At 51.9% G+C, this 13567-nt stretch overlaps 1 protein-coding gene across 1 annotated transcript in view; it reads right to left on the bottom strand.

The window, feature by feature from the left end:
* Positions 1-5770: 5770 nt before the first annotated feature.
* Positions 5771-13567, bottom strand: part of LY86 (lymphocyte antigen 86) — a 40015-nt gene continuing 32218 nt past the window's right edge. The window contains exons 4-5 of the mRNA XM_043449565.1: positions 10110-10162; positions 5771-6190 (exon numbers count right to left, since the gene is read on the bottom strand). Of these exons, the coding sequence (XP_043305500.1) occupies positions 6107-6190; positions 10110-10162 (137 nt within the window). The 3' untranslated portion in view covers positions 5771-6106. The remainder of the gene's footprint in view (positions 6191-10109; positions 10163-13567) is intronic.

Here is a 13567-nt window from a genome sequence, read left to right as displayed (position 1 = left end):
TGTTTAAGATGTACAAGGTATTAAGCAATGCAGCCATGTAATGATTGCTGTCAAAGTGATATTTACTGCTTCGATCACATTGCGTAACTCTTCTTTCTTTTTGGTGGTTGGGATAATTCATTTTCAATAGGGGAGTTTCATCTTTAAGCTGTCTTTCGGTATCTTCCATTTCATGACCAAAAATGAGGTGGGAAAAGGAAAAATAGACAGGAGGTGTGAGGTGTGAATGTTTGCATCCCTCAAAAATTCAGATGTTGAAACAGACCGCACCCCTGTGCGGGTGTTGCCAAGGGAGGGCTTTGAGGAATAGTTGGGTCAAGAGGCTGGGCTCCCCTTGGGAGGGTGTGGAGTGCTTATCAAAGAGGCCAGAGGGAGCACCCCCCCCCCTGCCCCCAGCCCTTCCAGCACTCAGGACACAGCGGCAAGACAGCCATCATCCGCCTAGAACCAGGAGTCAGGAGGGCTGTCCCCAGACACCCTGGACTTGCAGCTTCCAGAGATGTGAAAAGGGGCGTTTCTGTTGCTCCTAAGCGGCCCACTCCATGGTGTTTTTGTTCCAACAGCAAAACGAACTAAGGCAGGAGGAGAGGCTACAAGCACGTGACCCTTTTCTGGGGATAGGCGTGACTCGGAGTCTTACTGGTCTAGCTGGAGGAGCAAGCGCAGGAAGGAGCCGGCGGACCCCGGGCGCCCCGAGGGCCCCACTGCTCCTGTCGTGGGCAGCAGGGCCGCTATGTGCCCACTGATCCCTGACGGCACAGGGCTCTGCTTCTTCACCTCGCGAACCCCGACTTCCTCTTCTATGAAGTGGGCCATGACATTATCCCCCATCGGCTCACTAAGCATTGAGACGGAGGTTGGGCTCCCCCGGGGCACAATGATAAAGAATCTGCTTCCCAGTCCAGGAGACGCAAGAGACTCGTGTTTGATCCCTGGGTGGGGAAGATCCCCTGAAGTGGGAAATGGCAGCCCACCCCAGTATTCTTTCCTGGAAAAATCCCACAGACAGAGGAGTCTGGCGGTCTATGATCCATGGGGCCTCAAAGAGTCAGACAACGCTGAGTAACTGAACATAGAGTATCTAGCACAATGCCAACACATACCAAGTGCTCAAAAAATTGTTAGCTTTTAAACTGACGATATTACTATTGCAGTTGTTCTGCCTTCTCAAACGTTATTTTTCTATATCATGTATTTTAACCTTTTTAGTCTACCTTTATGTGGAATCCTTGATTCCTGATGGGAAGAGCTGACTCATTTGAAAAGACCCTGGTGCTGGGAAAGATCGAAGGCAGGAGGAGAAGGGGACGACAGAGGATGAGATGGTTGGATGGCATCACTGACTCAACAGACATGAGTTTGAATAAACTCCCAGAGTTGGTGATGGACAGGGAGGCCTGGTGTGCTGCAGTCCATGGGGTCACAAAGAGTTAGTTAGACATGACTGAGTGACTGAACTGAACTGATGTGAAATCCTTGCTGTAACCCTTTGATTATTTCAATAACATTCTCCGGCCCCTTCTCCAGTTTTCTCCAACCATTTCTGAGTAGAAGAAAAGGAGGGGAAACCACAATAAAATGATATGAGCTTGTGTGGCATGGACTTTTTCCTTCTTTGCATCCTTGGTTGAGTTTCAAGGAATCCATAAAAACTTCAGCTGGAGGAAGAAATTATTGTTTTCAGCTGAAATAACATCGATGCAAATATTCTTTTTTTTCAAGAGTGAGGGGCCAAGAAATTGAAAGAAAGAATTTGGTGTTATACTACCTTTTAAAGGAAATCTGGGTTTGGGGAGAAAAAAAAAATCAGGTTGGTACATTTGAAGGCAGCTGAGGGCTTCAGCTCCAATGGAAAAACTGAAGTTATTTACAAACTAGATGTTAAGTGGCTGATCTCCAAATCCCCTGGGACCCCTGCTTGCCCAGATCAAATGATGGGGAAACTAGACAAAGGAACTTGTCTGAGAAAGCTGGCTGAGAAAACTGTAGCTGATTCAAACCTGAAATTGAACCGCTGGGATGATAAGTTTTCCCTCCTTAACAAGTCCCAGTTAAAATCAGCATGTGGCCTTTTCCGTTCTCTCACTAGCTATTTTGGGTGATTTTTTCTGGAGGCAGACGTAATTGTTACATTTGCAGATGTTACATTTAATTCTTCACATCCCCGATGTGTATCTTTTCTTTCTTTCTTTTTTTAAACAGGAAACAAGTTTAATTAAAAATTACATGCATTTTCTTTCCTAGGCTTTTTTTTTTTTGCCTGGAAAGTTTCTGTTTCAGGGGAAACTTGTCCCTGAATGTTTCCCTTAAATTCTTTTCAGGGTTTATGTAGTTCAGCGAACACGTGCCTAACCCAGATCTACTTAAACCAGCCACACTTAGAAGATATCAAGGTGCCAAGGAATCGTGTCAGGACTTAAAAGGAATGCGGGCTTCTGGGTGAGGTCAGGGCTCAGAGACAGTTTGCACCCGACGATGTCGAAGGGAAATTAGGAAGCAGGCCTTCCGCTCCAAGGTGAGTACCCATCTGCTTTGGACTGAATGTCTGTGTCTCCCCTAAGCTCATAGGTTGAGATTCTAATCTCCATCGAGATGCTGTTAGCGGGTGGATCTTTGGGAGGTGATGACATGATTCGTGCTTCTATAAAAAGGGACCCCGGAGAGCTCTGGCACCGCCCCCCTTGTCATGTGACGACACAGCAGGAGGACAGCTGTCTGTGGTCCAGGAAGCAGGCTCTCACCAGACATCGAATTTACCGGCAACTTGGTCTTGGTCTTTCTGAGCTCCAGAAATAAATGAGAAAAATGTGAGAAACAAATGTCTGTTGTCTGTAAGGCACCCAGCTTATGGTATTTTTATTATGGTGCTCTGAACTGACTCACGCACCTCCTGAACAGAATAATAACTCACATTCATTGAACTGCATGCCTGGCACTGTTCTTTCACTTACTTCTCAAGGTATTTCTGTAAGTAAGGCAGGTGTTATTACTGTTGGCACATGCAGATGAACAGAGAGGCTTAGAGAACCTGAGGTTCTTGCCCAGTTAACAGCTGAAAAGTTGGCCTAATTCTCGACGCTTCTTCCACAACTCTTTCCTCTCTGTACACTTTCTAGCCTCCCCAGTGTCCACTTAGGGGATGGTGTGGTTCCAGTGGGACTAATGCCATTCCAGCTCTCGGGGTGGGTCATGTGACACAGGCAAGCCAATCAGCACCGGGGCAAGGTGACTGGCCAGGAGTGGTCACGTGCTCCAAACCACTGCCCTCAGAGTAAATGCAGGGCTTGGGGAGGGAGGCCGCTCTCCTCTGTACTTTGGACAAGTGTGAAACTATCTACTGTTGTAGAAGGACTGTCGGAGGGTGGAGCCAGTCTTCGGGGAGGCCAGGGGTAAAGGAACCGCAGAGAAATAGAGGAGACGTGCTGATGACCGCGTGAAGCTTTCTAGCGAACCGCGGCTGAAGCCTGAACCGCGCGGCCTCAGCAGTGAGCGCTGAGCTGTGTGTAACCAGAGGAGCTGGTCTCCGCTCCTTACACACATTCCAAGCGGGCCGATCACACTGACCCAGTGGATCTTCAGCTTTCTGCCTGAACCTCGCCTGGGGAAGCTCTCCTTGGGCACCGACATTCCCTTAAAGATAACACACACACACACACACACACACACACGTTCCCTTAAAATATAAGGAAGGGCCTACTTGGGCACCGACATTCCCTTAAAAATAACACACACACACACACACACACACACACACGTTCCCTTAAAATATAAGGAAGGGCCTACGGACACCAAAACGACTAGAGCTCATTTATTTCCACTCGAGTCCCTTGGTTTGGAGGCATCATAGCATAAGCTTAAATCAGAGAATTTTCTTTTTTCTCCAGAGAGGTTTATTCAGGAGAAATTTTTAGAATACTTGATGGTGATTTTGAAACATTGGCAAATCACTGATAAGAAATAATTAAGTTAAATTCTTTGGCAGGGCCCCCGCTCCCCTCCCCCCTACCCCCAACCCTGCCCGCTGGGCACACATGGGTGACCAGTCTAAGAGAGCTTGCTGTGGGTTGCCCACCTGCCCCCTAATACCTCCTGCTTCCTGTGTTGGCAGCTCCAAGCTTCACCCTAGTTATGATGTTCTGCCTGAGTTATGATAATTATCCTGGCATTTCTCCTACCAGGACGGCTTGTACTTTTTAATAGGAGAGTCATAAACAAGGAAAAACTTTCTCAACTTGCAGGAATGAAACTTGGTGAAATGTAAGGGCAGACACATCTGGGGGCCGAGAAACACTTTTTCCTCCTCAAATCACACCCTTAGTGCAACTGCTGTGAACTCCTGTGTGCTTGGCCAAGGCAGGGTCAGCCCACGTGTGTGTGGGAGTCTCTGTTTAACTAAACCTAGAGCCTCGAAATCTCTTTCTTTCTCCCCCGCCCTGTCTCCCCGGTCCTCTCTCTCCCCCCTCTCTCTCACACACACGTACACACACACTGTCAATGAATTTTAAGGAGAGAGCAAAGAATAGAAAAAGGAACAGCTGAATAGTGGAAGATGAGACATGCACTGCTTCTTCCCTGTCCCCATCTTTGGAAGGCGGCGACAGCTGTCCTGAGCCAGAACCTGTGAATTCTCGGACTCCACCCGGGGCCCCTGCTGGACGTGGGGATGTTTCTGGAAAGGGAACGGGAATGTCTGGCTGGGAGGAATGGAGAAGGACCAGCAGTCCAGTCTGCCGTCTGGATCCACAACAGTTCACCCCCACCCCCACCGGCCACGTGTGTGCCCTGAGCTTTGCCCCTGAGCCTGGCATGGCCACAGCAAGCCTTTACCCCGGAGCGTTTTAGGCGTCAGCGAGAACACTGCTGTAATTTTGTCTCTCCACAACCCAGGAAACCTCAGATGCTGGGTTTAAGGTTTTGATTCACCAGGCATTTATGGCCTGCTATTCCGGGTAGTTCAACTACAGACAGATGGTAATTAATAGCAACGGGCATTTTAAAACCATGCATTTCTTTCCTCTTTTCATCGCTAACACAGTGGCACCTTGACGGTTGTAAAAGACCTGCAAACAAGACGGTCAACCCCAGTCTCCCAACTCCAGCCCCTTCGCAGGAGCAAGAGGGACAGAAGCAGAAGCGGGGAGCAGGAGGGTGTGGAGGGGGGCAGGCCCCCCCGGGGATTCTGCTTCCAGGGACAGGAGACCTCCGGGCGCCCCATGGGCTCTGGCAACAGGAGGTGACCTCGTCATTTATGGGGGGCGTTGAAGGAGGCGGCTCTGCACGTGCGTGACATGGCCCTGGTGGACACGTGAATTTTTAATATTTCAGGGCCCTGCAGGCTCCCTGAGGGCAGAGACAAGGTCTCTTTTGCCCCCTGGTGTAGCCTAAGTGCTGAGCAGAGGGCCCGGTACGTGAGTGGCCGGCAGTGACTCGGGGGGTGAATTAATGAGCACACGCAGGAGAGCCGAGGTGCGCTGGGGCCAGGACAGCCACACTCCGGGATGAAGTTATCAAAAGGTTAGTTTAGAGGAGACTGTGATGTCTGCGTGTGAGGTTTCACCAGCTTCCGGGCCTCACGTCCAGAGTGTGGGGCTTCCCGGAAGAAGGGACGGGTCACCCCCAGCTCTGCCCATGCAGGTGGGCCGTCACCTTCCTGCATCTCTCAGCATCACTTATGCTCTGGCAGCCCGAAACTCTGTGGGCAGAGGAGCTCACACTATAGCTGCAGGACTGTACCAGGATTCTTAAACGAACCACGAGGCACTCCTTGTGGGCCAGTTTCTTTATTTGATCCTGGGCTCCCAGGAGCTGGAAAGAGGTGAGCTTTGTCAGGAGAGCACTCGGGGTGAGAGACGGTCCCTCAAGACTGCTGGGTTGACCCCCAGGAGCTCCTGGGAGGCGGATGCTCCGGGGCCTTTGTTGCATCCGTGGAGTGCGGGGACCTCTGGTCCTGGGGCTGACATCAGCGCCGACCCCTTCCGGGAGGCTTGCTCTGTGGTCCGCTGGTCCTCCCTCTCGGCAGGGTCTGCGGGAGGAGCTGCTGTTGCCGCGGGACAGCTGACGGCGCTCCGAGACGCTCAGGAATAGAGTACAGTGGCGTTGGCGCAGCTCAGGAGTAGAGGACGGTGGCATTGGCGCAGGCCACGGTGGCCTGGTCCTGGTTGTGGAGCTCCAGCAGGACCTGGTAGTCCCCCTGGGGGGGTGCGGGGAAGCAGCAGCTGTGAGGCCGCAGAGCCATCGCCTTGCAGCGGGAGCCCACCGAGCCGGCACGGGCAGCCTCCACGCTCGACCCTGGGGGTTAGGTCAGTGGGACGAACCGCGCCCGCCCTGCGGGCCCCCAGGCTGGCCGGGAGAGCAGAGGGTGCCCAGGCTGGCCGGGAGAGCGGAGGAGTCCCGGGATGGCTGGCTACGCCTGAGATGCCCGAGCTCCAGACGGCGCTCCCGCGGTGGGTGGGCCGATGGGGTGGTGGACTGGCTGGGGCTGGTGTGTGGTTTTGAGTAGCGTGCTCAAGGCAGGTCACCTGAGCAGGTGACCTCGGGGCCAAGACCTGAAGGAAGTGCGGGAGCTCGCCATTCCCCTGGAGGCTGGGGGCCCCGCGTTTGAAGAGGCGGACAGGACTCCCGGCAGGAGAGGGGAGGAGGCAGGGGACGGCCCCACGGGCCGTGGGTAGGGGGGCGCTGGCCTCCACACGGGGGGGTCGCCTGTCCTGACGTGGCTGTCGGCAGGGTCCCTCGTTGGAAGGAGACGGGGGGAGACGCGGAGGAAGCGGTGGACCAGGTAGGAGGCCCTGCAAGAGCCAGGCAAGAGGTGGGGAGGGTTCGGAGCAGCTGGGGGACGGGGGGAGAAGTGGGCGTTCTGGCTGGATTTGCAAAGAGCTGGGACGGTTTGCCGAGGAGACCCACATGGGTGGGGAAGAGAGAGGTGAAGGGTGACCCCAAGGATGCTGGCCTGAGCAACAGGAAAGACAGGGTGCTGTGTGCTGAGACGGAGGAGACAGCTGGGGGGCAAAACTCCATGGCCGGAACCCGGACGCGCCACTAGAGAAAGTGTTCCTGCCTTTCGGGGGCCCTTTCTGGCCACAGCCGACCAGAGGAGCCCCTCTGCCTGCGGTCAGGGAAGGCCAGCCAGGCTGTCAGCGGCGCAGCAGAGAGGACCCAGGCAGGAGCCACGTCTGCAGCGCTCGTGGCCGAAGCCGGCGGCTGTGGACGCTCTGTCCCGAGGAGAAAGGCTCTGCGTGGCGGAGGGCGGAGGAAGCTCCTGGAACTCTTGGCCCATCTCTGAGGAGCCGGTCACCCAAGGGAAAGCATGTTAGTTGCTCAGTCGTGTCCAACTCTTTGCGATCCCATGGACTAAAGCCTGCCAGGCTCCTCTGTCCATGGATTCTCCAGGCAGGAATACTGGAGTGGGCTGCCTTTCTCTTCTCCAGGGACTCTTCCCCACCCAGGGATCAAATTCAGGTCTCCTATGCTTCAGGCAGATTCTTTACCGTCTGAACCACCAGGGAAGCCCCCGTCCAAGGAAGGGAGAGTGTTTAATCTGTATCAGCCGGAGGGCAGGGCCAGATTAAACCACCGGATGGACGGTCCATGACTGGTCTCAGGCTAGGAGAGAAGAGCTTTCTAGCAATTAGCAGAGGCCCAGGAGCGAGTGGGTTCCTGAGCACTGATGGGGTCTCGGGTGTAAGCGCTGCTGAAGGCGACCTTCGGCACCCTTAAAGACTCTATGACAGTCTAGGCTCCCTGGGTCTGCTCAAATAGCAGCAGCTATGACTGCAGAAGCAGTGTTAGGGGTATCAATCACAGACAGAGTAAAAGCCAGAGAATTAGGTCTGGATAAAGACCAGCTCACACGTGCACCTGAGTGGGTTTCCTCCTCACTGTCATCATCATCATCACCATCATCTACTCTTCACTGCTCCTGTGCCTTTAAGAACACGCCACACAAAACTGTTGTAACCCTACTGAATCTTTCATCCTTGCTTTAGACGCCTAACGAAGGATGCAGTATTTGAAGGAAGAGGTTCGGGATTCTGAATCCCAAGATATATTAATACATACTCTGCTCTAAGGGGTGAGAGTGTTCAGGCACCTGTGCGCATCTGTGGGCAGGCGAAGGGATGAGGCACACAACAGGGGCCTTTCTGCGGTTTGGATTTGCCAGGTAGGAGACCGTAGTTGCACCCTTGGCACTCACATGGTTCAGGCCATACCTGCAAGTTGGCAGCCAAGTTGGAAGCTTATAGAGTCTCTAAATTCTAAGTCAGAAAGCAGCTGCCGTAGACAGATGCCGCTGCAGGCAGGACTTCAATGGGGCCAAGAACTGGTTGTGAGAAAAAGAAAATAATATCGACACACAAGACTGGCGGCTGAGTGGGAAGTTTCCAGTTGAGCAGGGGTGGAATTAGCACACAGCCCACCTCTGGGGGTTTGGTGTGAAGAGGGGGGACCTGGGGAAGGTCTTCTGAAACCAAAAGTCTGCGCACCATTTCTGTCCCATGTTAGGAAGCAGCGTCTCTGCGGCCTGCAGGCTGGCAGCTGGCCAGGGGTGCCTGGGCTGGCTGGGCTGGTCTCGGGCCAGCAGAGGAGCCCAGGTCGGGATTAAGGCCTCCAGCTGCCCGTGCGGCTCACGTGATGGGTCACACGTGTCCACTCTGGTTCTCTCCCCTGCAGGCCTGGCTTGGGGGGTCAGGATTGGCCAGGTTCTTGCCCAACAGGCCCGGAAAGTCTTAAAGAGGTAGGAGGACCGGGCAGAGGGCTCCTGACAATGCTTGAACAGGCAGGCAGGGGCAGGCAACCTGACCACTGTCTTAGCCTCACAGTGGACAACATCTCAAGGAGCATCGTTAGTGGGCCATGGATACAGGTAACGCATTCACCCACGTATCCTACGTGAATGCAATAAACCTCGTTACATCTCTGTTTCATTTCTTTCAAAGCGATCCTATGACTTTTAAGTTCTTTCTCTCTATTTATTGCAGTTGTTAAGAGTAACTGCTTTTTTTTTAAAAGTCAATAATGCAACACAAAATTTAATTGCTTGCAAATTTCGAGTTGATGGATTGGGGGTGCATGGGGGAGGATCCACAGAAAAATGGAGAAAGAAAAAGAATTCAAATAGCAAAGATTTAAAGCAAAAACTTTGTGGGAGGAATTTGGTCTCACATCCTAGAAGGGAAGAGAGTTTGCACAACTTGCGTGTTACCCTGAAAGGCCCGAGGATAAGACTCTGGAAAGCTGGACCTGCCCCCAGCTGCCAGAGCATCGCTGGAGAAAGACCAAGGTGGTCTGACGACTTGGCGGCTTGAAGCAGAAGAACCCAGAGGCTGGGACAGAAAGGGAACACGCCCAGGGGATGAAACGAGTTCAAGAGATTCTTTATGGAGAAGGAGGTCCTCTTCTAGAGTCATACTCAGGCTTTGTAAGATGAAAAGGATGAAATTGAAAACCAAAAATGAGACTGACTACATTTCTGTGATTCTCGTGATGTTTTTCCAAAGGATGCTCTCAGGAGTGGCTATGGAGCATGGATCGCTATGTCCAAGCTGCTGGAATTCAGCTGTTTCATAAAGTAATGGTATTTTAAATAAAATGGAATTGTTGGAAAAACAGTGAAGGCGCAAGACGTGGGCATTTTATTTACGGGGTGGGAGCTTGTGAGCATTGAGCAAGCATGGTAACTGGGGAGCTTAGCGCGTTCTGGGCTGTATCTGTTGCCTTCTCTGAACGGCCAGCCCGCCTGGGGCTGCCTCCCTCACCTCTAACAGTTCTGGCCACGCGGAGGCCTCTGGACAGAGTCCTCCAGCAGGACAGGGTCCCAGAGCCCCTCTCTACAGGCACTGTCTCCACAAGGGGTGCCCCAGGGTCCCACAGGACAAAAATGTTAAACACCAAAACCCGAGCGTCAAGCTTTAATTAGCAAGTGCCCACGATGAAGTAACGCCTTCACCCAGAAAGGGTCTTCTCAGTGACGGGCTATGCAAAAACTTGAAGGTTTTCGTTTAATTCCCCCTCCTCCTCCTCTGCTGTCTCTCTCCCCCACCCACCTCCTCCTTTAAGAAACTGCTCGATACAATAATTAAGGAACAAAAGAAAACAGCAAACCAAACCCTTACCTCGGGAATTTCAAATCCAGGATTATTGATAGGGCCGGCATAATAAATCTGCTCTGGAAAAACAGACAAAACACACATCACGTCACTCAATCATCGAAAACAAAATTGACTTGCTCTATTATCTGTGCTTACTGTGCCCTGGGGAGCCAGTGATGGAAGGAAAAGGTTTCTGACTGTGGTACATAAATCCCTAAGTGAGACAGAATCCAGGCTGTAGCAAGTAGCAGGAGACACGCAGGTCACGAGAGAGCCAGGCAGAATGAGGATGCTGAGGCTAGGCTGGCCCTGGGATGCTCAAGGTTAACTCCTAAGACAACTTCCCGTAACTGATCGACCCTGGATAGTTACGATTCCTTTGGGCTCAGCGCCCTCGTTTTTAAGGCGGGTATAGTAAGGACCACAACAGAGTTGCGAGGAATGAAGAGAGTTAATCCGTTTAAAGCACTGATAATGACGTTTGGAAAGCTTTGCTAAAGTTAGGAACAGAGATGCTGCGTTTGAGACAATGGTTGGTGTGGGACGTTTGGATGACAAGATCTCCCCGAGGCTTCTCGCTGATTCTGTGACTTCTCGGTAGCCTTTCAAGACAATCCCTTGGCTGCTGTTGGCAGGGGTGGGTTTCTGCTTCGTGCAGCTCAAGAACCATGACTGCTAGGACCACGAACCTCTGAGAGCCCCTCAGGGAACGGGACCCAGCTGACAGAGGAGCAGAGGCCCAGCACAGCAGTGAGTGCGCCCCTCCCCGTCAGGTGCGGCTGGATTCTGCTTGGATTCCCTTGGGCGCGTTTTATACCGACCTCATGATTCTATTTGGTGTTCTAAGGCGGCACGGTGCCAACGGCCGCGCCCTGGAGGCAGGACCCAGCTCTCCTCCCCACTGAGTGTTGGTGGACGAGTTGCCTACCTCTCCTGTGAGGCAGCATCTGCACTTGCAACACAGAAGCGGGAACGCCTCTCCTGCCGGCCGCAGAGAGGACTAGGAGCTGAGTGTGAGCTCGTGGAGGACGGGCCCGGGAAGGGCAGAACCAGCAGGTCTTCCCCGTCCAGTTACTCACCGTACTCACCCAGTGTGAGGGAGAGGGACGGGAAGGTGCCCGTGGGGGACGCGGAGAAACACACCAAGGCTGGGTTTGGGAACCTCTTCCTGAACCAGTGTGAACAACTGCTAAGTTCTACTGGTGTCTTCTCTTTTTTTGCTTCCGTTTAAAAAAATGGATGAGTGCTGTTTTTTGAAGCATACCAAACAAATGCTATTTAGCACTTTGTTACGCTCATTTAATGCTCCGAGATCTGCTGATTTGGGCTTCACTATGAGGGACCTTTGCTGGGTGAGAGATTGCCATGAACTTGGTCTTCACTTTACAGTTTCAACTGGAGCTTTTCTGTGGGCCCATGAAGTTCCTGAGAATTGCTGCAAGTAACTCGCAAAACTTTTTTTTTTTTTAACCTGATGAAACAACACCTAAAATTAAATTCTTGCTCCTTCCATTTCCAGATCATCTCAGGTTCTTAGATTCCTTTAATTAACATCCTCACACTCCAGGGCTATAAAAAGAGCCGCGTTATTATCTGTACCCACTTCTTACTTTCCTTCTTTGGGAATCTTGATCAGTTTTTAATACGGAGTGGATAGACATTTTCACCCTCCTGCTTCTTAAAACTTGAAGTCGTTTCTGCCAGTCGACTTTTTTGGGGGACCCAGATATTTGTGTGATTGGCACACAGTATCTTTTAAGAGAGGAAATTGATTTTAAAATGTGGAAATAAAAGCTCCCAAAGAGTCGTGGACCAGACGGCTGCCCTTTCACTAAGAGAGTAATCTAATGTTATTTAAACTTGGCCATGTTCATTGTGCACTTGCAATGGGGCATTTATAAAACTATGAAATGAGCAACCTTCTAAGGCTTACTCACTCAGGGTCCTGCCACGCCCCCTCTCCAGGCATTTAGAGATGTGCTTGTTAACCCCCGTCTTTCTGCCCTAACATCACGCTGGCCTCCTCCTATAAGGACTCATTGACAATCTTAGCCTCTTTCTCTGCCAAGAATGATCCCAACAGACACATGGGTTGTGTCCCCCACTTCTAGCCAGATAGTTTCTCCTCTGGGCAGGGGACTTGGCTGGTGGGAGCTTTTGGGGGTCTGGGAAAGGGCAACAAGAAGAGTCCAAGAAGGCAAACCTTTTCTGAGCAGTGGTAGGATCCCCTAACAGAGACACTCACATCTCGCCCCAGCTACACCAGCAGCTGTATCACCTGTGAAGTTCTCAGAACTTCTTGGAGGGCCTTTTCATTGGAAACATACAGAGTTTGAGTTTTCCTCTGATGAGGCATAATTACCTGGCCTCGTCACAACGTCAGGGTATGCGCAGGTCAGACAAGCTGTGCTGGTTCTCCATTGGGATGCTGTACTGGCTACTAATGCCCGCTCCCTTCTCCTACAAGACGTCCATGTCCTGGTTTCTAGAACCCACAGATACCTTACAAGGCAAAATGGATTTCGTGATTGCAGTCATGTTCAGGATTTTGAGATGGGGAGATTATCTTGGATTGTCTAGGTGAGCCCAGTGTAACCACAAGGGTCCTCATAAGCTGGAGAAGATCGGAAGAAGAAGGGGGTGTGAGGATGGAAGCAGAGAGGAGGGGAAGTGGCTACAAGCCACGGAATGCCAGCAGCCTCCAGAAACTAAAAACCTCAAGGAAACAGATCTTTATCCATCCTCTGAATTCTCTAGAAGGAACAGAGCCCTCCTGACTCTGGTTTCAGGCTTCTGGTGTCCAGAATCGTAAGAGAGCACCTTTGCGTGGCAGGTCACTAGGGTCACAGCAGCAGCAGGGCGCTGATACACTGACCTTGGGTTCAGAGGGGAGACGCTAGGTGGTTGACCGCAGAAGGGCCAAGAGTGGCGGCTTACATACACTTGAAGTGAAGTGAAGTGGAAGTCGCTCAGTCGTGTCTGACTCCTTGCGACCCCATGGACTATACAGTCCTTGGAATTCTCCAGGCCAGAATACTGGCGTGGGTAGCCTTTCCCTTCTCCAGGGGAATCTTCCCAACCCAGGGATCGAACCCAGGCCTCCTGCACTGCAGGCGGATTCTTGGGCTCCCAGCAAAGACGTCTTTGGAACCATGACACCCACGTACTCTAGTATTTCAACAAAAGAGAAGGTACCTGGGCTAGAGAATGAAGTTTCCAACACACGTTCCAACAAAACTCAGGACAGGTGGTTAAGAAAAATGTAGGGCCACACAGAACCTACCAGGTCAGTGATGCTCAGTACGGCTTTCCACAAAGGCTCGACTGCCCTGTGTCTGCATCACTAAGTAAAGCAGCCGCTGTCCACACGTGGCCACTGAGAACCTGAAAGGTGGCTAGTGTGGCTAGGTGTATAATTTAATTTAAGCGTAAGTGATTTCAATAGCCCCCCGTGACGAGCGGCTATCACACTGGACACTGCG

This window comes from Cervus canadensis, chromosome 28 (assembly GCF_019320065.1).
Source record: "Cervus canadensis isolate Bull #8, Minnesota chromosome 28, ASM1932006v1, whole genome shotgun sequence".
Lineage (NCBI taxonomy): Eukaryota > Metazoa > Chordata > Mammalia > Artiodactyla > Cervidae > Cervus > Cervus canadensis.
The sequence above is the reverse complement of the archived record's forward strand: the minus strand, read 5'-3'. Positions and strand labels throughout refer to the sequence as shown.